Source organism: Chinchilla lanigera, unplaced genomic scaffold (genome assembly GCF_000276665.1).
Source record: "Chinchilla lanigera isolate Chin_1 unplaced genomic scaffold, ChiLan1.0 scaffold00025, whole genome shotgun sequence".
NCBI classification, from domain to species: Eukaryota; Metazoa; Chordata; class Mammalia; order Rodentia; family Chinchillidae; genus Chinchilla; species Chinchilla lanigera.
The window spans coordinates 19,903,809-19,926,142 of record NW_004955426.1 but is presented as its reverse complement, the minus strand read 5'-3'; the positions used below and the strand labels follow the sequence as shown (position 1 = coordinate 19,926,142).

Genomic DNA, 22,334 nt, shown 5'->3' with positions numbered 1-22,334 from the left:
AGGCTTTACCATGAGCATCTAATGCTGCCGCGGATCTAACAGGAGGCGGAACTCGGGCAGTAATGAGAGACAGAGAGCAGCTGTAAATACAGATGAGGTTTCATTTCCACACCACTCGCTCACCTGCTGTACAGCAAGTTCCTAAAGGCCATGGACCCGTCTGTACAAGTCCAAGGGCCAGGGGTTATTTCCAGGGTAAGGATGTATGTGAACACCTAAATACACATAAACACACATACTCAAATATATACTTTTAATTATGGTAAGTAAGAGTATTATGTATGACAAACCATGAAGCAAAAGCATATTACAGTACTCATGTAATTATCTACCTATGTTAAAGAAGGTGGTTAAGTACATTATAATATAGTAGTAAGGCTTGAGGGTAATGAAAAAACTTGTTTTTCTCTTTTATCCTGTTTCTTACCTGGGATAGAATTCATTTCCCACCTATCAAATTGGCCATAATGTTGGCGCTAGTTGTTCTCTGGTGAAATCTTTGGTTGTATCTGAGAACAAACAGAGCCACTCAGGTAAAAGCTCAATGTGGATTTGGAACTGGAAGGGACAGGATCCAAATTAAAACATCCTGACACACGTTTAAAACACGGGAGTGGGAGGACACGCAGCAGTAATTTCACAAAGACCCCATAAAGCACTCCAAGATCTTCCCAATGGATACTACGGGGTCCAGAGAACACTAAGAACCCAGAACAAGAAGACAAAGAAAGTGGAGGTGGCAGCTTACGCGGTCTTGCCCTCACTGTCGTGCTTGGTGGCGCTGGCCCCCTTCTTGCCCAGCAGCGAGGCCACCTTCTCCACGTCGCCATTCTCCACGGCCTGCAGCAGGCGGTCATCATTCTTGTTCCATTCATTGGTCTGTGGGGCAGAGGGGATAGGCAGATGGGTGAACAGCACTGGCCAGGCCATGCTGACTGGCAAGAGCTCAGTCCTTCCAGCTTAAATCAAAACATGCCCCAAACGGACACCTTTAAAGTACACCTTCCCCTTCACATGGGGATACCCAAGAAAGTTGGTTTCCTAAAAGAAAACATCAACAATGCATTGAAATGTCAGTTGTCACCAAACTCTGAGATAAAATTACTCCTTTTAACTACTCTCAGGAAGATGAAGAAATTTAGAAAGACCTCGAGGCCAGTTTACACATTAGCTAGTTTCTTGCTAAACTTGACAGCTGATGCCTGGGAACACTGAGCTTTGACCTGGTCTACAGCTCACCCAAGTGCACTGTGTTACAGAACTGAACTGACCAACGGTTCAAGATTACCCAGGAGTTTAAACACATATAACTTTTCATCTGCTTTTACAGGCACTTTTCTGGCTTGCTTGCAGGGCTCTCATTTTTGAGCTGTATGCTGATTTTAAGGAGTTGTCCAAGCTGCAGATTCAACAAAGTCTCACCAGAGACAAAAACTGTTTAAACATCAAACAGCTTTGAACAAAACCTTAACCACCATCAATCCCAACTCCCATAGAATTCTGCAAACCACAGTAACAGTAAAGCTTTCATAAACACAAAAACCAGTGTTCACTCCTAGACTAGAAGAGAAATAAATGATCTCTACATAAGAAGGAGCCTTGAGCACAAGACTAAGACGTTTCAAATATGAAAAGACAACAGTGAGCCAATGAAGGCTGTGGAGCAGAAGATGAAATAGAGTCAGGGATTGAGGATCCGGGAGGTACATGAAGCATAAAGGACTAACAAGGGGAAAGAGGAAGAAAAGACGCTGGATACATCAAACCACTCAGGGACTCTACAGGGCTATGCTATGTTTCTGTCCGCCCTGCAGCAGCCCCTGAACTATGCCTCCTTTCTGGCCCTTGCACCTCTGGAGACCGTTCTCCTGGGAGAGACACCCCTTCCCTCTCCAAAGCCTTCAACATGCAGGTCTCCAGGGCTCCCTCTTTTCTTCCAGGCATTTCAAACGAAAGAATTTACTGTGGATCAAGGGAGTGCTACAGTTCACTACGAGGAAGCAGACAGGGATATTCAAGACTGAAAAACTACAAAATAGGGATTTCACTCCTCCAACCCAAGAAGTGTGTTCCTAAATGCTGTACTGATGGAACTAGTTGTCCCACTGGGGACTCCATCCTCTCACACAGCGAAGGTGGATCCACAGATGCCCTAGTCACTCTCTCACCCCAGCCCAGTTGCAGAGCTTCAGAGATAGCCTTGGGTCATGGAAGAGTAAAGTAGAAGTGTCCAAAATGGGCATCTCTGAGTCTCAGGATGGGGACATCTCCATTACTCAGTACTCCCTCCTCCTCCACGGACATTACTGAGTGTAAGAACACAGGAAGAGGAAGTACGCTGGAAGGAAAATCAGTAGTTTGTCCTCCAGGCTTCATGAATTTGAAGTTCAGAACTCTAGGTTGATACTATCTACTGTGTGACTGTGAGTCACCCATAACCTCTCTGTGCCTCGGTTTTCCAAGGCTTTGGACTGGATACCCAGTGTGATTCTTCCAAAGCTCAATCTTCTTCTCTATACAATTCCTCAAACTGAGCTTTATTAGAGATTATTCTAGAATCTTACTATCTGTGCATCTTACCCACTTTTCCTGTTGCTGGGACGAAATACCCAACACTCACCACTTAAAGGAGAGGTTTATTTGGGCTCACGGTTTCAGTCTACGGTGGGAAGATTTACGCACAGATATGGCACGGTGGAAGGGCCTGCCGTGGAGGAAAGCCGCTCATGTCCTGGTGGCCAGGAAGCAGAAAGTGAACGGAAGAACCAGGGAGTGAGGCATTCCCTTCCAGGTCACCCTCCCAGGGACTCGCCTCTAGCCAGGCCCCACCTCCTATCAGCAAGTCAACTATGGGCTGCACGATCCTATCACCTACCAAATGCCCCACCTCTGAGCACGAGACCTCTGGGGGACGTTCTAGATACAAACCACTGTCTAATATTGTACCTACAAAGCCACTGACTCTCAGTCAGTGATCCTGCTCCTGAGGGTACATTTGGCAGTCTTCGGAGACATTTTTGATTGCCTCCTATATGACCCTACAAGGCAAGAAGTATTGTCTTTTAAAATCCTTCCCTAATCTAAACAGACCAAATTATAAAACTGGATCGAGGATTGAGAAGATCAAAAGGCTATTAAATCTTAGCAGAGACAAGACTGAAAACACTTAAGCAACGGAGAACACATGAAAGGATTTTCCTCTTCAGTGCTGCTAAGGCACTCTCTTAAACAGACAAAAAAATCTGATTGCAGGGGTTCTCTCAAATCAGTTCCATGTGGGTCTTTAGGGAGTTTAATCTCTACAGGACGTGGCAGGAAGTGTTCCTCTCCCTTGCTCCTCAGAAAGAAAGATCAATAGCACATTCTTTAAGGTCTGAAATCCTTTTTTATCTAGAGTCTGCCCTGCAAGAAGGGTGGAAGCTACTTTTCTCTTGCAGCAGACCAGGTAAAAAGACCATGGTTTCTCATAAGCACACACTGAACGAATAATACGCAACAGCTCTCAACGTGTAAGTGCTGAAGAGAGGGCTCACGGTGAGCAGCAAGGGAGGAAAGGATGGGTGCTCCATACAGTGGAGGCCTTTTTCAGAGTTTGAACAGAGAAAGGAATAGTTCAAAACTATTAGTTCAAAACTGAAAAAAGTTCAAAACTGAAAAAGACAGAAATTAAAACTCTCGTTAAAACTCTCACAAGTACACTCAGAGTGGAAGCCAAGAAATGTCCCAATTAGAGTTCTGATTCAGGAATCTGGATTCTGAATAACGAGTCTTCCAAGGTGAAAGGCCACTTCCTAGACTTCTGGCCAGCACTAGCAGCGAGTGAAGCTATGCTGCCCACAGTCTGTAACCCTGGACTACAGCACCAGTTACACATGCATTTGGCTCTGATACGCACAACTGGCCATAGCACAGTTCTGCCAGAAGCCTGGCTACCCAGGTGCATCAATTTTCTCTCCTAAACTTGCCCATGGAGATATTTCCTACACCTTCTCCCTATTCCACACCAAAATCTCCATGGTATTTTAAGAAGCGCACTGAAAGTCACTGCTCTTGAAAATCCAGAAGCAAACTCCTGTTCCCCACACCCATCCCTCTGCTGAGACGTACTAAATTGAAATCAAGCATTGAAAAAAAAAACCTCAATCATCTTGGTTGATCTACTGGTCAAAGGTAGGGTTAGATGAAAAATTTGCAATTTTGTTGTAACATTCCAAATACATTTGATCATAGCCCAGAATCAAAGAAGGCTTCTAAAGACTATCATCAGCCCCCACCAATGCCCATGAAAATCCTCTCTGGGGCTGGGGATTTAGCTCAGCAGCACAGCACCTGCCTGGCAAGCACAAGGTCGTGAGTTCGATTCCTGGTACTGGAAAAAAAAAGAAAAAGAAAAAAAAAAGAAAATCCTTTCCTCTAATTGTGCTTCCCCAAAGGACAGACTATCTACACTGGTCACCTTTTCAACCTATTAATGCATTAATCTAACACATATTAGAAAACAAAAAAAAATATAAAACATCAGACATAATACACTTAGTAAGGTTAAGTATTTTATGAAAAGTTCATCTATTATACACATATGTATACTTGGCCTTGATATAAACACATTTCTTACTGGAGAATCACAATAAAAACCTTCAGAAGTCACTCCTTTAGAACGCTGTCATTCCACCACCTACACACAGCTAATTTCTGCTCAAGGATTCCAGGCCTTTCCTGATGATCTGTATGTCTGCTTCTCTGGTGCCCCTGAGGGCCCACCTACTCAGCTCCACTGAAGCCCACAGTCTAGACTTGATGAAATATTGCAGACTGGCTTTTGTTCAGGAGCTCCTGATGCTCTTTTTCGTCTCCTGTCTTCCACTCCCTGAAGGTACTGACAGTAATCTTTATCCCCTCCTCCCCACTGTGTCTAGAAAATGCATTTGCTACTGATTTTACCAGGAAGTTTTTCCCTCTTCATCAACCTAAATCTCTTTTAAATTAACAAGTACTTTCATTTACAAAGCTTGTTCATTCTTTTGCAAATAATTATTAACTCAAAGTTTAGTGAAATTTTTACAAATTTTGTAGGCTAAGTAAATATCACTCCTTTAACTTTTCCACAAAGGCCAACTTTCCAAGATTTTAATCATGTGTATACTTCAAATTTCTTCATGACTAAGGAGCCAAGTTTCACTCATACATTCAATGAGCGGGAAAGCAATGTTTCCCAGTCGTGAGAACCTCCTGGGTGCTGGTTAATTCTGTTGACTCCTGCCCTGTCCTGAAAGTTCTAACCCAACAATCTGGGGCAGACCCTGGAACTATCAGGCTTAACAAATGCTCTCATTGATTCTTATGGACAGCTTGGTAACCTATCCTAAGGCTATCAGAAAATTGCCTTGAAAGGGTTTTCTTTTCCACAAAGCCTTCTTAGGAAAGTGATGGAAGAAAGGAAGAATCCTCCACCTTTTCCTTACAAAACTAAGTATTTCTTCCACAAATGTCTGGTAAATATTAGGCTTTCCTGGGAGTTGTATGGGCAACCCATGTGTAAGACATGTATAAGAATGTTAATAGCGGGGCTGGGGATTTAGCTCAGCGGCAAAGCACCTGCCTGGCAAGCGCAAGGTTGTGAGTTCGGTTCCCGGTACCGGAGAAAAACCAAAAAAAAAAAAAAAAAAAAAAAAGAATGTTAATAGCATTGTTTCTAAGAGGCAAAAATTATAAACACAAACATCCAATGACAGAAGAAGCTTGAACAGACTATAAGATAGTCAAATGATAGTATGCCAAGAGCAATGAAAATGAACAAATTACAAGTAAGTGTAACAACACGGGTAGATATTAAAAACAATATTGTTGAAAGAAGCAGCACACACACACAGTAGAAAGAATCCCCTTCCCCAGTGCTACAGCTAAAACCCTGGGCCTTTGTCACTCTAGGCAAGTACTTTACATTAAGCTGCACACCCGCACCACACAGTAAAAACGGTTCAGCTTCTGTCAAGCCAGCATTAGGTTGAATGCCTCTGATGGTCACAATCTCACTTGCTGCCTTCTATAATGAAGGCATCTTGGTACCAAGACTTCATCCTTAATCTTTTGGCAGCCTCATAAACCTGCCAGGAGAATTTAATACAGCTACGGAATTTCCTCAGAATCATGCACACATGCACAAAGCTTGCATAAAATTCAGCGAGTTCTCCAGCTTAAACTTCTACTCTTCGCCAATCCAAGTTAAGAATGTTTAGTGTGGAAAAGAAGGGACTGATTTCAGAATCGAAGGAGTTTTTGAGTTGAAATTCTAGTTATATCACTTCCCATTCAGGTAGCTTTGATCGAGCCATGGGACTCCGTAAGTCTCTAGCTCCTTATTTGGGAAATGGAAATCCTGCTTGCAAATTATCCACAAGAATCAGATAGGATATACATAGCTGGTCGAGTAATATTACACACCCCCAAAACAAGACAGATAACACCTTAGTACAAATTTTCTACTATGCTCTTTAGAAATCACATTTTAAGTGTCTCTGGAGAAACTTTCATAGCCATGAAACTATTGAACACAGTTCACTTTTCCAGGAGACTGTTTAAACAGATGCTGTTTCAACAGAGCACATGAGACCACATGTGCAAGTTCAGGAAGCCATATATTACGCTCCAGAGACATGTGTAATGTGTCAGCTATGAAGGGCAGCATGTGGGAAAGGCAGATTCGACCCTCAATGTGGGCTCCAAACATTCCTGCTAATATATCACCAATGAAATTTTCAATGACTGGCTGGTAAGTTTCCTACTCATCAAATCATTTCCAAATGACACCCAGTTACTTAAGAGTTTTGCCTTCCTTCATCTAAGGGAGCAAACACTATGTCAACTGTGCGATGAATGCTGGGGCTTTGGCAACTGGTAACATCTGCCCTTGGCCAGACATGGCATCATCTTCTTTTATTTTGATTTAATCGCGGAGAGCTAAAAAACCAGTGGAAACCCAGTAGTCATAGACATCTGGCTGGTAAGCAGGCTTCAGTTTTGGAATATACCTGCCCAATCAAAATAACCCAGTGGCACAGAGTGAGCTGGGAAGAGAAAAGTTTCTCTGATTTTCTTTTGGAAAGATGCTGAAGCCCAAACCATCCCAAATTGGAATAGCTCCTGCTCTGTGGGTATGTTGGAGCAGCCATTGGGAAAAGTCCATTCAAGAGATTATCTTTGGAAAAGCTGTATTTTCCCCCTTCTATTTACTTATGGAGAGCACAGTGTTTTGCCAGTATAATTAACAAGGCTAAAGTAAAAGACAAAATAAGGAGTGTTTGCACTAGTAAGGTTTCAGATTCATACCGTCAGAAAACAGCACATTTTTTCTCAAAATTTTTAAACAGAGGAGGACCAGAAACAGACAAGTTTTATGGCCAGATAGTAGTTTCTCCTGCTGATTATTCCAGCTAGTACTTATTGATATCTATTAGCTATGTGCAAAGTAATAAAGAAGAGTCTATAGGTGTTACACAGTTATGTGAGACTCAATCCCTATCACTCATTCATTCATTCATTCAACAAAAATTTACTTATCGTCTTTTATGTGCCCAAAGTAAAATTCACCATATTTTCTATGCAGTTGTGAAGGTAAAACACAGCAATGTCAAAAATACGCAAACAAAAGAAAACAGTGCTAGAGGTAAAGTCCCCTAAAGTGAAGGAAGTGGAGAACTGACACAAGACAAGGGAGAGGAAACTTTTAGTGAAGATTGTTCACAGAGATTATACCATGTCTGCTCTTCTCCCTGAAAACTGTCACCCTCCCTTTAATGAGCTAAGTTACTGGTTACTTAGGTCTGCTCCACATAAATGCCGAATGCTGTGTCACAGACCTACTAACATTCCAAACTCCTCCATCCAGGGTCAAGTGAGTCCCTCTCCTAGCCACTTTCCCTCTGCTCTTATCATCAGCTCCTCCCCTCCCAGGACAAGGGTTGTTCTCCTTGGTAGGCTCTTCCATGTGTTGCTCCCACAACACTTGCCACAGCTGTAATTAGTCTTTCTAAAGCACCGTCAGGCCTGTGGACTCCCAGTGGGCTGTAGCCCCAGGCCAGGGCCACCAGCCGGCCAGCATCTGTCCCATTTGCCACCAAACGCTAGGGAACCTGCCCTAAATTGCCTGCCACATGGGAAGAACTCAGTTCAGAGCTGCTCACTGAACAGCTTCATCTTTCTTCCTTTCACCCTGGGAGACTTTATGGATTAACCCTTCCTCCACCACTCCTTTGCCTCAAAGTACAAATACACTGAAATCTCCAGTCCCACCGACTTCCTCCCTCTGACTTTGCATATTGCTGTAAAAATGAAAATAAAATACATCACATCAGGTAAAAACACAGTCTTGAAGGAAAAATTACTTCAGTTAACCCAATAGGTTTCAAACACTCATTTAAATGAGAGAGAGGGAGAGAAAGAAAGAGGAAGAGAAGCAGGAGGAGGAGGAGGAGGAGGAGGTGGAGGAGAAAGAGGAGGAGGAGGAGGAAGAGAAAGAGGAAGAGAAGCAGGAGGAGGAGGAGGAGGAGGAGGTGGAGGAGGGAGAGGAAAATAGGTAGCATGTGGAGTTCTAGGGACAAAGTGATGGGCTTGAAATAGTCTCAGCTCTCCAGATCTCCACAGGCTTTGAGGACAGAAACAGAATAGGCAAGTACTGTGAACTAAGTCCCATGAACACTCAGAGAGGATACTATTAAAACTATTACTACTTAACATGTCTGAAACTATTGTGATACATTGCAACTTAACCTTAACAGTAATGATACCAGGTAGGTATTATTATTAGCCCGTTTTCCAGATGAGAAAACCAAGGTACACAGAGATTAAGGAACTCAACAACCTCACTCTATTCACAGTGTAGTTATTTTTCTGCGAGAGGAGGAAGCTAAAGAAGTTTGAGGGAGAGGAACATTAAGAAAGAACACTTTAGGATGAAGAAGGTTTAAGGATGTTTACAGACTGAGGCATGCAAACAAATCAATGGAGGGAGACAAAGAATATGAGAAGTGCATCTGGATAACTGATGAGGGGCTGGGAGGTGGCGGACTTGAGCACACAGGAAGGTGACTGATCTTTGTAATGCAGGGTCATATTGGACAGAAGAACAAAGGAAGGAGGGACAGAGATACAGATGGGAGAGAGGAGGTCAGAGTGTGTGTTTTATGGTTTTTATGTTTTCCCCAGGAAGCAGGAGGCAAAGTAATCAGGGTCAGTGGTGGGTAAGAAGTTTGACAAATGATGACATTTCCAGAAGCTCGTAGGGGAAACGAGGAAGGAAACCTACTTGCAGTGATGAAATGGCTTTCCAAGCCCTGAAGGCCCAGCTGGGAGTAGACACTATACTCCATTAAAGAAACCATTCGGTGATGCTATGTGATGCTTCACTGGGAGACTGGGTAGCACAGGAGCAAGAGGTGGTAGTGCGCTTATCCTTGACCAGAGACAGAGCGAAAGATTAAAGCACAGTACTGAGGGCCAGGGGGATGGATGGGAGGTGCCAGGGAGCGGGTAATCTCAAGTGACTGCGGGATGAGGGGTGGGTGTGGACGAGGTCCAGGGCACAGTCATATAAATCAGGAGCAGGATGTTGGACTGGTCATTTCCATGTTAGCGTCTCCGGGATGGCAAAAAAGAAAAATAGCAAGTGGAAGCCAGAATCCTGGAGATATTAGGGAATAATTTAGGCTTTGACGGAATCCACCCAAAAGATGGTGAAAAATGTGAGATGCAGGTGGCCTGGCATCACCAGAGAGCAGAGACTGTCCATGGAGAAAGAACCAATAGGATCGTACAGCAACTGAGTCCTGTCTTAGGACGAAGTGGCTTCTTGTGACTTGCTAAGTTGGTGTTAGGAGTGGTGCCTTCCAGTTAATTTACTTCATTTAAATTTCTATAACAATGAGTTGAATGATGTCCCTAGAAAATTTACATCCTCCCAGGACTTCAGAATGTGACCTTATTTGGAAGTAGAGTCACTGCAGATGTCAAGGTAAGATGACGTCATACTGGTTTAGGGTGAGTCCTAAGTCCAGTGATCAGTGTCCTTATAATGACAGATTGAGAGACACACGAAGAAGGCCACTGACAACAGAGGCAGAGCCTGGAGTTCTGCTGCATGTAAATAAGGAAGACCAAGGACTGCTTGAAACTAGAAGAGGCAAACAAGGCTTCTTCCCTATCTATCTATCTATCTATCTATCTATCTATCTATCTATTTTTGATGCTGAGCATTAAATCCAGAGCCTCAAGCACTAAGGGACCCTGAGCTCCTCTAAGTCTCTTTTATACATAGGAACCACAGCTTAAAGCAAATTCACTATTACATAAGAAATCTGTAGTTATACAAAAGCAATTAAAGCACAAGCATTTATTTTACAAATACAATCATGCTAAGGTCTCTGTGAATAAAGAGCTCTTGAAAAAAATTATGTGTACATATGAGATTTTATTAACTCAAACACTCATTGCTTAAAGGGAGCTAACTTGTGTAAAAAATGAGTATCTTAAGGTCGAAGGGAGGCTTCTGTGCATACAAACAGGACACTTGGAGACATCGTTAGCTACAGTCCAAGGGTATACCAGAAGTATTTTCAGCAATACATTTGAACATAATAAGCAGCCACAATTCCTAAACATTGCTCTTCACCCAAGTGGCACGGCATAGATTCCATATGAAGCATCCATACCTCTCCCCACATCTCTTTCTTGAAACCAGTTAGTTCAACAGGTGAAAACAGAGATCTTAAACTGGGTTGGGGGTCCTCCCCAAGCCCAGGGCATCTCAATAACTTATGATTCATTTCCTTGTTTGAGGGCTAAGAAACATTTGAGGACCAAGGTTAGCGTGAGCCAACACAGCTTCCCACAAGTGAGTATGGGGGTTAAACAGTGCCCTGTGAGCATTCATTTCTATCATGGAATGCAACATGGATAGGAAATACAGTCTTTACATATATAAATAATGAAGGATCTAGAGATGAAATTATTCTAAATTTAGGATGGACCCTAAAACCAACAACTAGTGTTCTTCATCTTTCTAAGAATAAGAGAAGACACAGAGACATGGAGAAGAAATCCATGTAGGAATGGGGACAGGGAGATCGGAGTGAGGGGCCTACAAACAAGAATATAGGATTGTTGGTATCCACCAGCAGCGAGGCTAGAGGCATGGAACAGATTTTCCTTCAGAACCTCCAGAAGGCACCAAGTCTGACAATACCTTAACTTTGGACATCTGGCCATTTGAACTGTGAGAAAATAAATGTGTATTTCGTAAACCTCTCAGACTTCTGGGTAATCTGTGACGATAGCCCTAGGACACTGACACAGTGACATAGGGAGAGAGCTGTGCCCATCTAGCACCTAATGGCCCCAGAGGGCTCCATTTCTGCTGACTGAGGTCAGTGACCTTCTTAGCAACTGCACACTACAGCAATCTGTTTCCTGTTCACAATCCCTGAGCGGTATCCTGTGCGTAACATTTACCTCCAGGCTGGTGGGAATGTCGAATTCTGAAGTGTCTACTTCTGTATGATTTTTAAATTTTCTAAAGTAAGCACATGCTCATGAGAAGATAATACAGAGGCTGTTTAAGACAATGTTTCTCAAAGAGCATGGCTATAAGGCTACATCAGAATCACGCGAGTGCCTTTGAAAATTTTTTTTAAATTTTCTAAGTGATTCTATTATCAGCCAAAATTATTCTTTTCTTGGCAACAATGATGATGACAAATTAGCTTGATATTAACCACATCTGCACCTGTTAAATGCTACATTAAGGTAAATCTCAGCACTCACACTTCTCAGCACAGACAAAATGTGTGCCAACGCGCAATGGAGATGTTTTGTGGCGAGAAAAGGGCCTGACCCCAGCTCACTGCAATGTCCTATCCTGATCCCCTGTCCTGCTTAATAACAAGCACCCCGAACCAGAGAAGCTAGCACCCCTTCTACTCTCTCCACCTCCTAACCCAGTGATGGCGAACCCTTTAGCTTTCAGAGATACAGACAGCCACTGTGGCACGTGTGCCATAGTCTGCCACCAGTCACTCACAGAGAACCGCCAATGCTGTATTTCCAGCTTCCCTAGCACTGACTTGTTTTCCTTTCCTATGGTCAACGTCTTTGTTCAGCACAGCTCAGTTTAACATCCATCCTTTATGTCCTACTTTTGTCAGGCATTGTACTTACTTCCTCTTTGTCAAACTCCCAGGGCAAACTGACATGTACAGATGCTAAGAGGGTCTGATCACTGTTTCTGTAGGATGTTTTAATATTCTTTTAGTTGGTCCTTCTAGCACTATTTCCCCACTTCCTCTTCCCATGCCAATGTCCCCGGTGCTTAAACATTCTTGTCTACTGCTTTGGCTCACTGCCATACAAAACCATCCCCAGCTGTCCATGGCTAATGAGATACCCCACCGTCTACAGCACCCACTGCAATCAACACCCTTCCCTTCCCTACTCCTCCCTTCCCCTCCCTTCCCTTTCCTTCTCTTTCCTCCCCCTACGTTCCCTTCCCTTGCCTTCTTTTCTCTTCCCTTCTCTCCCCTTCCTTCCCCTCCCCTCCCTTTCTTTTCCTTTTCTGGAGATAAGGCCTTGCTAACTGCCCAGGCTGACCTTGCACTTGTGAGCCTCTCGGCCTGAGCTTTTACACAGCTAGGATTACAGGCATGTGCCACAGTACCTGGCTAAGATTTTTCTTAATCCAGTTTTAAATCTTAAATTTCACTACATCCTGCTCTTCCTCTGCCCCACGCCACACACCCACGCAAACTGCTTCAGCCAAGCGCTTATCTCCAAAATCCATTATGATTTGACTTACACACTGTAACTACTCGAGGAACTTTTGCTCTCATTTTTATCTTGCCATCTTTCTGCTCACAAGGCATAGACCGCTTCCTGGCATTCATTTAACAAAACTTTACACCAACATTGCCCATGTTCAGTGTCCCTCATTCACCATGCTTGGGACCAGAAGTGTTTCTCAGATGGTGGGCTTCTTAGATTTTGGAATATCTGCATATACATAGTGAGGTATCTTGGAGATGGAACCTAAGTCTAAACATGAAACTCATTTGTGTTATACACATCTCAACACATAGCCTGGAGGTGATTTCCAAGAGTATTTTAAAAATTTTGTACATGAAAAGTTTCATGGTGTGAACTTGTCCACTTGTTATGGTTTGTGTCTGGGTGTCCCCCCAAAGCCTCATGCGGTCATGGGGCAGGCTTTTAGAGTTTGATTGATTATGGGTATGAGAGCTACACCTGCCCTGGGGTGGACAGTTTGCATATGTAAGGGAGAGGAAGAGGCTGTTTGAGGCCATTCCTCCCTTTTGTGTTTGTTGTTTTTGCTGTGTTCTGCCGTCATGAGCTGTAGCCCTCTGCCATGTGCCACTCTGCCTTATAACCTGCCAAGTAAGGACTGAAACCTCCACAAACTGTAAGCGAAATAAACCTTTCCTTCCTTAATTTTGGGCATCAGGCATTTTGTCCCACCAACGAGAGAAAAGTAACCAAGACACCACTGCGTGGTATCATGACACTCACAAAGTTTTGGATTTGAAAGTATTTCAGATATTCAACCTTGCTATTGTTTTCACATTTTGTATCCTCTTACGGAGAGGTAAAGGCTGAAGTATAAGGCTAAGAGCTTGGATTATAAGTTCCTGCATTCAAATCCTGGCTTTCCCACTTATTCAACGAATGACCCTGGAGAAATTATTTAACTTTGTCTCAATTTCCTCAGTTGTAAAGTAGGAGCTAAGAGCACATTTTGACATATCTGACTTCCTAAACAGATTGTATTTCATGGCAAAAACTTTCAAATTTTTCCAAAATGCCCCTCTGGTAGACATATCTAGATATTTTTTGCTCAATCTCCCCACTAAAATGGAACTTTCTCTCTTTGGCTTGAAGGGAACATTCTTGTGTTCCAGATCATCAACACCATTCTAGATTTCTGTATCTGCTGCAACTGGGGTTAGAGAATCTCAGAAAACAGAAAGTCTTAAAAATCAAAATACTACACACATATAAGCATATTGTTTGATGTTATCAGAAGCTAATGTTAAGTAGACTAGATATTATAATATATTGGAAGCAAGAGACACCACTGATTTATTTACAACACAGCTCTTACAATTTCTCAAGAAAGACCATATTTCTTAAAGCTTTTCAACACTCCAATAATAGCAAACCCCAAATAAACTCCAATATCCACCCACAGGGAAAAAAAGTCTAGATCCAAGAAATTATTTCTGCCTGACCTCTGAAGGCAGAGGCCAGCAATTTTTAAGAACACATGACAAGGGGCCGTGACATTCATTATCAGTCTGATGTATCTGAGATTTCAGATGAGCCTGTGTACAGATAGCCCTCAGAGCTTCCCAGACAAGTCCAAGAAGGCTTAACTTTGTAAGTTGCACATTTCTTAATGACAGCAACACAAGAAGCCAAAGCCAAGGAAGCTGGCAGCCATGGAGAACTCTGGAACACTCATAGAGGTTCTCACATGTGAAGCCTCATTCATTACTTTTAGAGCTCACAAGGGAGTCTCCAAAAAAAGTCTTGCCTCAAAAAGAAAAAATAAGTCTTGCCTTAGAGTTTTATGACTCAGCTAGATGCCAAGTGACAAGTGAACACACACAAAAATCACCCAAAGGGGGGAAAATGCTAATCAAACAATATTAAAACTCCAGTGTGTGGTCTTTCTTGGACTACGAATTTTGACCCTAATCAAACAGAGATGTCAGAATCTGCTGTTTGACCACACATTAAAAATGAATGACTTAAAACAATAAAATGATATTTAAAAGCATGGATGCTTTTGAAATTCTAAAACTTCATTTTCCAGGACATATTACATTCAACTTATTATCTACCAGAAACAATTTTTACTGACAGTCACTTAGTGTTCAGCTAGTGGTGTCCGATAGACTGTGAGCTCAAAGGTAGGGACAGTGGCTTTTCCATCAGTGTCTGAGGGATCTAGTACAAGGCTGGGTAATGTCCAGAGATGAACAAATGTTTGTTCAGTGAATGAGTAAGAGGCTCAAGAAGAACACTGAGTGTCAAAGATTATGTTGCTACTAAAAATACTGAAGAAATAGCCAGATATTCCGTTACCCCAAGATATTCTTTCCTCTTCTCCATTTCAACTGTTTGCATGTTATCTTGACATTTGCATCTTGATGTCTGTCTGCTAGTAGGTATCAAGTGGCTCCCTTCTGTTATTCTATCAAATTCAAATGCTTGATACTAGCAGCGGAAGACAAAAGATCTCCAATATCACTCCAATCTTTCGGAATACTGCATGATACATTGATTATAAGTACGGATCCAGAGGCAGACCATCTGTGTTCACAGCCCAGCTCTACCCTGTGGTTATGGGCCAGTTACTTTATTCCTGTGTGCCTCAATTGTAGGACAAGAGATGGTAAAAGTAAGCTCTATCACTGGGTTACTGTGAGAATTATTTAAATCAACTATTCCCTAAACATTATGTGGCACACAACAAGCATTCAGTAAGTGTTGGTTACTATGTTATTATTCACAGTCCCAAGGAAAATTCCATTCTGTTATTTTAAATAATACTTCTTTTTTTTCTAGAATTAATGAATGTTCCTGTCCACAGGGTACTTCTAGGACCAAACCCAGCTTTGTGACTGGCTACAGCACAGACGAGACATACTGCAGATACATGTAAGTCCAGATGCTTCTTTCTAAGCTACTAAAGTGTGTATACTTTGGAGCAATTCATCAGTATCTTACATATCTTAAACAATAGATCACTGTCCCATTAAAATAAACAGCAGAATACAAAATTAAGGGACAACTTGCATCTCCACAGTAAACTAGGAAAGGATGATGTGCCCAATCTAGACAGTTTAAATATTTCTTATAGCTTTAGGTCAGTGAGGACAAATTTGAAGAGGGCTAATTAGAACAATGCTATCAACAAGCTGCCTTCTTGCCTGCTAGGAAAATGCCTGGAAGAGAGCCCAGCAAAATTCCAATCACAGTGCTTAATTCACAGGGATGAAAGGACATGGTAAAAGTGGTTCGTGCCTACCTAACTCCCACTTGGTGTTACCAATAAGTACACTCTGTGCCAGGAGCACACCAAACACAGGAGAAATAGTGCAGCACAAACAACCGGCCCCTAACAAAGGTAACTGTGCCCAGCTGAGAAGGGAGCACTGCCCTGTGAACTCTGCTGCCACTGCCAGACAGCTGTGGCATGGACAAGAGCATCTTTGTGTCTGACTCATGCATTCTTCAGGCAGCTGGACTTCTGAAATAGCAAAGTGCAAAATGATGGTTACAATTTTCCCTTCTGCTTCTTTTGTTTGGTTTTGCTTTTCTTTTTTTCCTTTTCTTTTGCGGACTAAAACATCTGAATAGGAATCTTACAATGTCCAAACGGCCCCATCCAATTCCTCAATTCCAGATGAGCAATGTCCTTCCTCTATAAATACGAGCTGACAGAGACAGCAGAAAAGCTCTAGTGGTCCAAAAAAAGACAAGTTTTATAAGGAACCACAACACTCTTCTTCCTATGAAAGAGAGTTATGCTCTTTAAGAAACCAGACAGGTTTTCTGACATGTGCTTTCAACCAAAAGAAAAATGATCTATCAACTTCTCTGAAGAACAATATGGAATCACAGAAGGGGACATATAGAGGTCAAATTTAAAATGTGTTGGGAATAGTGGAGAACAGGTTGAGGCATCCAGAAAATTAACAGTTAAAATAAAAGACAACCTGTATTATGTAGGTTTCCTGCTGCTGGGATGAAATATCTGATACCTGAAACTTAAAGGAGAGGCTTATTTGGCTCAGAGCTTCAAAAGATTCAGTCCATGGTAAGTCAGTTCTAAGGCAGAAACATCAGGGCTGAAAGGCATGGTGGAGACGGGAGAAGCACACCAGAGAGGAAAGGGTCAGGGAGCAGATATCGTGCATCCTCAAGGGCATGCCCTGTGACTCACCTACCCACACCCAGAAGTGTGCTTTACTAATCCAGTCGGGTTGCAGCCACAATTAATCATCTCACATATGCTTAAAAGGAAAAAAAGAAAGGCATAAAAAAGAGAGCAAGAGGGGTATAAAAAAGGCTCTGGTAAATATAGGACATAGAAATTTCAGCAAAATTAAAAAATAAAAAGACATACTAAAATAAAACTACCCTGAGCTAAAGAAAAGCTTGCCTAGAAAAAGAATTCTTCTCCAAGTATTAGGTAAAATTTATTGGGGTTGGGGGAGGCAGGGTCTGGTATTTTGAGACAGGTTTTGATGAAATATTTTGATTTAAAAAATAGGAAAAATTCTATTCACATAAAATTTTTTATAACTTTTCTCACTGTTACCTCTATTTGTTGAAACCCACATTTCACAGACTTTTATGAAAATGCTCTAGTTTAACCTAAATTTCAGTCTGCTTAAAAGGCTTCCTAAGGTGTGTGTCCATGCATGGAATTTTAGGCCAGCTTGAAATAAAAACATACTTGCATTTTTCTCATATGTTACTATGCACAGCCTGGGTTTCTATCCTCCTCTTCTCCAAACATGGTTAAAACCATTTACTACAGAGATTTGCTGTGAAGACTGAATGAAATAATGCATTAAAAACACAAGGTAATGTGCCTTGCCCATGCCAGTGCTGAGTAAATGTTTGCTGTTAACAGAACCATTCTATCCTGTACCTTGTAAGGTATCAGGTCCTGAAAGTATCACAGGAGTTAGACCCATACCCAGGTTCCTAACTCACGGAGCACATAGGCTAATACTGGGCTATAGACAAAAAGACACAAACTTCTATTACCCTACATGCTAAAATCTCATTCTGATTTATTAAGCTCTAGGCACTTAAACCCTGCAGAATTAATTTTCCTGAAACACTTCAGTTATTCTCAATAAATTACAAAATAGGGCAGAAGATGAATAGCATTTGGAAGCTCTTCTTAAAATTAGAGTTCTTATTTTCTCATATTCAAAATGAAGGCTACAACATAATTTTAAAGTTACAAGGGATAGTTATACTGTAATAAAAGGAATTTTTCCAAATTAGCACATGCACTTATAAATGCCAAATAATATTTAGGGTGTTCAGTTGTTGAAATATAAGCCAGATTGTAAAATGAAGTAATAGCTATTAGGTCAACTCAGAGGGGAAAAAAAAATCTCACTAAAAGACTTTATATTTAGAGGACTTAATTTTAGAGATCATGAAAAATGCTTTTTAAAAATCTGATAATTAATGACACAGAACACCTAAAACACTAGACATCAGATACAAGCACACAGCCTAGCTTGTATTAAATTTAACAGTATAATTTCCTTAGAAAACACTTTACGTATGTTGTGGCAATTCAGGTGGCATGGCAGCTTGACTGGCTTAAGGATCTGCCCAGGGGATTGGTGAACATTTCTGGATGTGTTTGGGTGTGTTGTGGAGGCGTGGCCTTGGGGTCAATGCCTGACCGCCCCTTCCTCTCTGGCACTGTTCTGCTCTACTTCCTGGCTGCCACTGACTAAGCAGCTTTGCTCCACCATGCTCTTCTGCCATGACATTTCTGCCTTGGAGCCAGCTGACCATGGTCTGAACCCCCTGAAGCTGCGAGCCAAATTAAACCTCTCCTCCTTTAAGCTGTGGGTGTCAGCTACTGGGTCTCAGCACAATGAAAGCTGACTAATATGTTTGTAAAGAGGATTCGCTATAGAAAAGTTAGAGAATTAAACAATAAAATTAATAGAATCACTTTCAGGCTTATAACTCAAGAATAACTCTGCATTATTTCTCTAAGTACATAACCCACAAGGATATGCAATTAACTACCAGAACATTTTTTACACCATATGTTCTTAGTAATTTTACAAATATATGATAGAGATACATACTATTTATCTTATACAGACAGCTTAAAGAAAGCATTGTATCAATCTACTTGAAAAAGACAAGAAAAGGTAAGGAGCACTGAAATTTTTTTCTTTCAGTCTATAGCTTTTTTCTACACAAGTAGCAAAAGTTTTGCTTTGTTACCTCTCTTACCAGGTAAAATAGTGTGAACTTTTCTATATCAATAAAGAGCTACATGAAACATTTGCACAGCTAAGTGGTGGTGAGTACTTAGGTTGCTATCAGGTTAACAGGGGTACAAACAGCTCTACCTTGAATCTTTGCACATTCATGTCTATGTACTGTAGTGTGTAGAATAACTTCAAGCTAATTGAGATAACACACACACTTCTGCTGATATATTCTTCCCAGGCTACAAGTTAATGACCTAATTCATAAGATTACAAAACTGTTAATCCTTTGGATAATAATATTATTCAACATAAATGTTTTCCTTCTACTAACATGCCATTTGCACCTATGTGTTTGTGATAAACTTTAGTATGAATTTTCCATAGCACCAATGTTACATGTAGAGAACCAGTAAGTGAACCATTTATAAAAGAAAAAAATCTTAGGTCGTAAACTTTCTTCTGAAGTTAGTAGAAAATAATAACCCTCCCAATGCCTGCTTCTGAGTCTATATCAGAACACTAAGGCCAGGTGTGGTGGTGCACACGCGTAATCCCAGCACTCAGGAGGCTGAGGCAGGAGGATCGCCCTGAGTTCAAGGCTAGCCTAGGCTACATAGTGAGTTCAAGGTCAGTCTGAACAACAGCGAGACCTTGTTTAAAAAAAAAAAAAACCCAAGGGAGACGGGCAGGGCTAGTATCAGATTCTTGAGACCAGTGCTAATTCTTCTGAGAACACCAGGCTTCCAGCTACCTCTTCTTTTCCTACTACTTGGTGGGAGAATCAACAGAATCATGCAGAAACTGGGGGTACCTGACAGAAGGGAATACCAACATCCCTTTCAGTATGTGCCCATCTACTTAGTCAGTAGATTAGCTGATTCCCATGGTGTTCCTCTGAGCCACAGATCAGAGAAGACCTGGAGAGGAAAGGGATGTGCAGAATAGCATGAAGAAAGCAGCTGGCACACCCACTGTGGAGAGGCAAGGATGAGTGGCTTCCTGAGGTCAACCAGAAGCCTGACTGGAGCCATCCTGTTTGTACTGAAGCCAGGTTGGCTACCTCTGGGGTCAAAGACCCCTGAAGTAAGGATGGGGGGGACTGGAAAAGATCCAGCTAGAGGCATAGCCCCTGCATCAGGGAGCTGAGATTTACACTCTGAGTTAGCATTTGGTCAGAGAAACACACAGTACTGACCAACAGGCAGGAGACAATCTCAACCAGCAAGAGGAGGACAGCATCTGCATCCGGCTAAATATACAGAAGTTCACCTTCCCTGTCCCCCAGGGCCTCCCGTCTCCACCCTCCAGGACACAGGACTTGACCTCAAATGAGGAAGAGACCATAGCAGTGAAATTTCCCATCTCTTCTCTTGCTTCCCATGCCTTAACTCAGGGTCAAGCCACAGCGGGGAAAGACAGCATTTAAGTTGTTTTTAGATGGATTAATCTCTGAAAATGTAGGAAAGTTGTACTTCGTGAAGGGCCAGGAAAGGGACGGTCAAGTTGGTGTGGTTGATGGCAGTGACTGGAGACAAATACAAACCCTTTCAAATTTATACCCCACAGACTTGGGACAGTACAGTACATCTATTCCATCTTGAATACAGGTAAATGCTTGTTCCCACAGGGGCATCAGAACCTGCCTTGGCTCCTTCATTCATTCATCCTTCCATGCACTGGACAGAACTGTAATCAACAAGGCCCTGAGCTCTGGGAAGCTAAATTCCAGATGTGTGTGTAATTCTGGGGAACTTCCTTAACTATGTTGGGTTCAGATTTCCCAAATTTATCTTGGTATTCCTCTTCTAATTAACTTGTAAAACTCATGGACACAAAATATAATAAAACAATCTGGATTTTCTTTTCTATCTAGTTCTTTTAAGCTACATAAACTTCAAATAACCAGAACTGGACAGCCTATTTCAAAAACATAAGCACAAGCTACCTGGAGATACTAAATCTGGAGAAGTTGCTTCAGGTTCTTAGAATAGAGCAAGGCTGAATGACTATGGGAGGAAGTCAGGAATATCTTGCCTCATCACGACTATTTCTAGATAAAATAGGGAGGGGGATCCTGTAGGTACCTCATCCCCGCAAGAAGAAAAGCACTTGTATTAGTGACTTTAAATTTTCAATCATGGTAGGTAAGCAACATTATTGGTAAGACCTAGTACTCTGTAAGGCAAGAGAGACTCGGAAGAACTCTTAGTAAAGTTAGTCAAGTTAGTCATGGTAATTCGACACATCAGCACTACTGCTAAATCTGAATGTACCACCAAGTCCCTGGGCTGTGTGTAGTGCAGAATGCCTTCTCGGTACTGGCCATGGGCTGCAGCCCGGCACAAAAGAGCAGCAAAACAACCCAGCGTATGGTCCAAAGGCTGCCTTCTCCGGGAGCAGGGCAGCCCCAGAGCCCTGCACATTCAGGCTACAGGCCTCCTGGGCCATCCCCCCTGGAGGGCTGGAGTCCCCAAGTGTGTCTGTGCTAACTGACCCCAGACTGACTTGCTGCTCTGTTTCCTGTCTAGCTCAACTCTCGGGGTCATGTTCACTCCCAGGCCCTTTGGGAGACTGAAAACAGACCTCAGGAGCCAAAGCAGTTGTCCTACTAATCCCCACTTTCTCCAGACTCCAAGGATGACTGGTTTGCAAAGGCTCTTTCAGTACAAAAGGCCACCCTGCCTTACCTGGCCTCCGGGGAAGTCAGGCCATTCTTCACGGGGGTTAATCCTCAACTGTCCTTCAAATCAGTGCTGACTTTACAGAGCCTGTGCAGACAGCCAACTGTTTCAGACATCCTCCACCCAAATGGGACTAGAGAAGACAATGTTCACCAAAACAGTGTAGTTATCAGAGAATCAGAAACTTAACTACTGATTTCCTTGTTATTTATTCCAAAAATGTTGTTCTGTTTGGTTGGTTGGTCACTTAGGTAAGCGAGTGCCAAGAAACTGGACAATGGAACGCCAGAGTGTGAGACAGATAACTTCGCCGACAGCTTCCAAGTATCCACCTTGAAAAATGCAAAGCCTCCCGGGGTCAAAAGTACTGAGGTCATTTTCTCTTGCTTATTCTAAAATAAATAAATCAATGCATAAGTATATAAAACAAAGGTCTTATAGGAAGCTTCCCTAAGGTATTTAATTAAAAATTGATTCACCATTCACTGAAAATATAAAATAAAGCTCCAAGGGGCTGGGGATTTAGCTCAGCGGCAAAAGCGCCTGCCTGGCAAGCGCAAGGTCGTGAGTTCAGTTCCCGGTACCGGAGAAAAACCAAAAA

At 42.2% G+C, this 22,334-nt stretch overlaps 1 protein-coding gene across 4 annotated transcripts in view; it reads right to left on the bottom strand.

Annotated features, from left to right (window-relative positions):
* Positions 1–22,334, bottom strand: part of Rai14 (retinoic acid induced 14) — a 148,907-nt gene that overhangs the window by 54,575 nt on the left and 71,998 nt on the right. For all 4 annotated transcript variants that reach the window (XM_013514963.1, XM_005386174.2, XM_005386173.2 and 1 more), the window contains exon 3: positions 749–879. In XM_013514963.1, the coding sequence (XP_013370417.1) occupies positions 749–879 (131 nt within the window). The remainder of the gene's footprint in view (positions 1–748; positions 880–22,334) is intronic.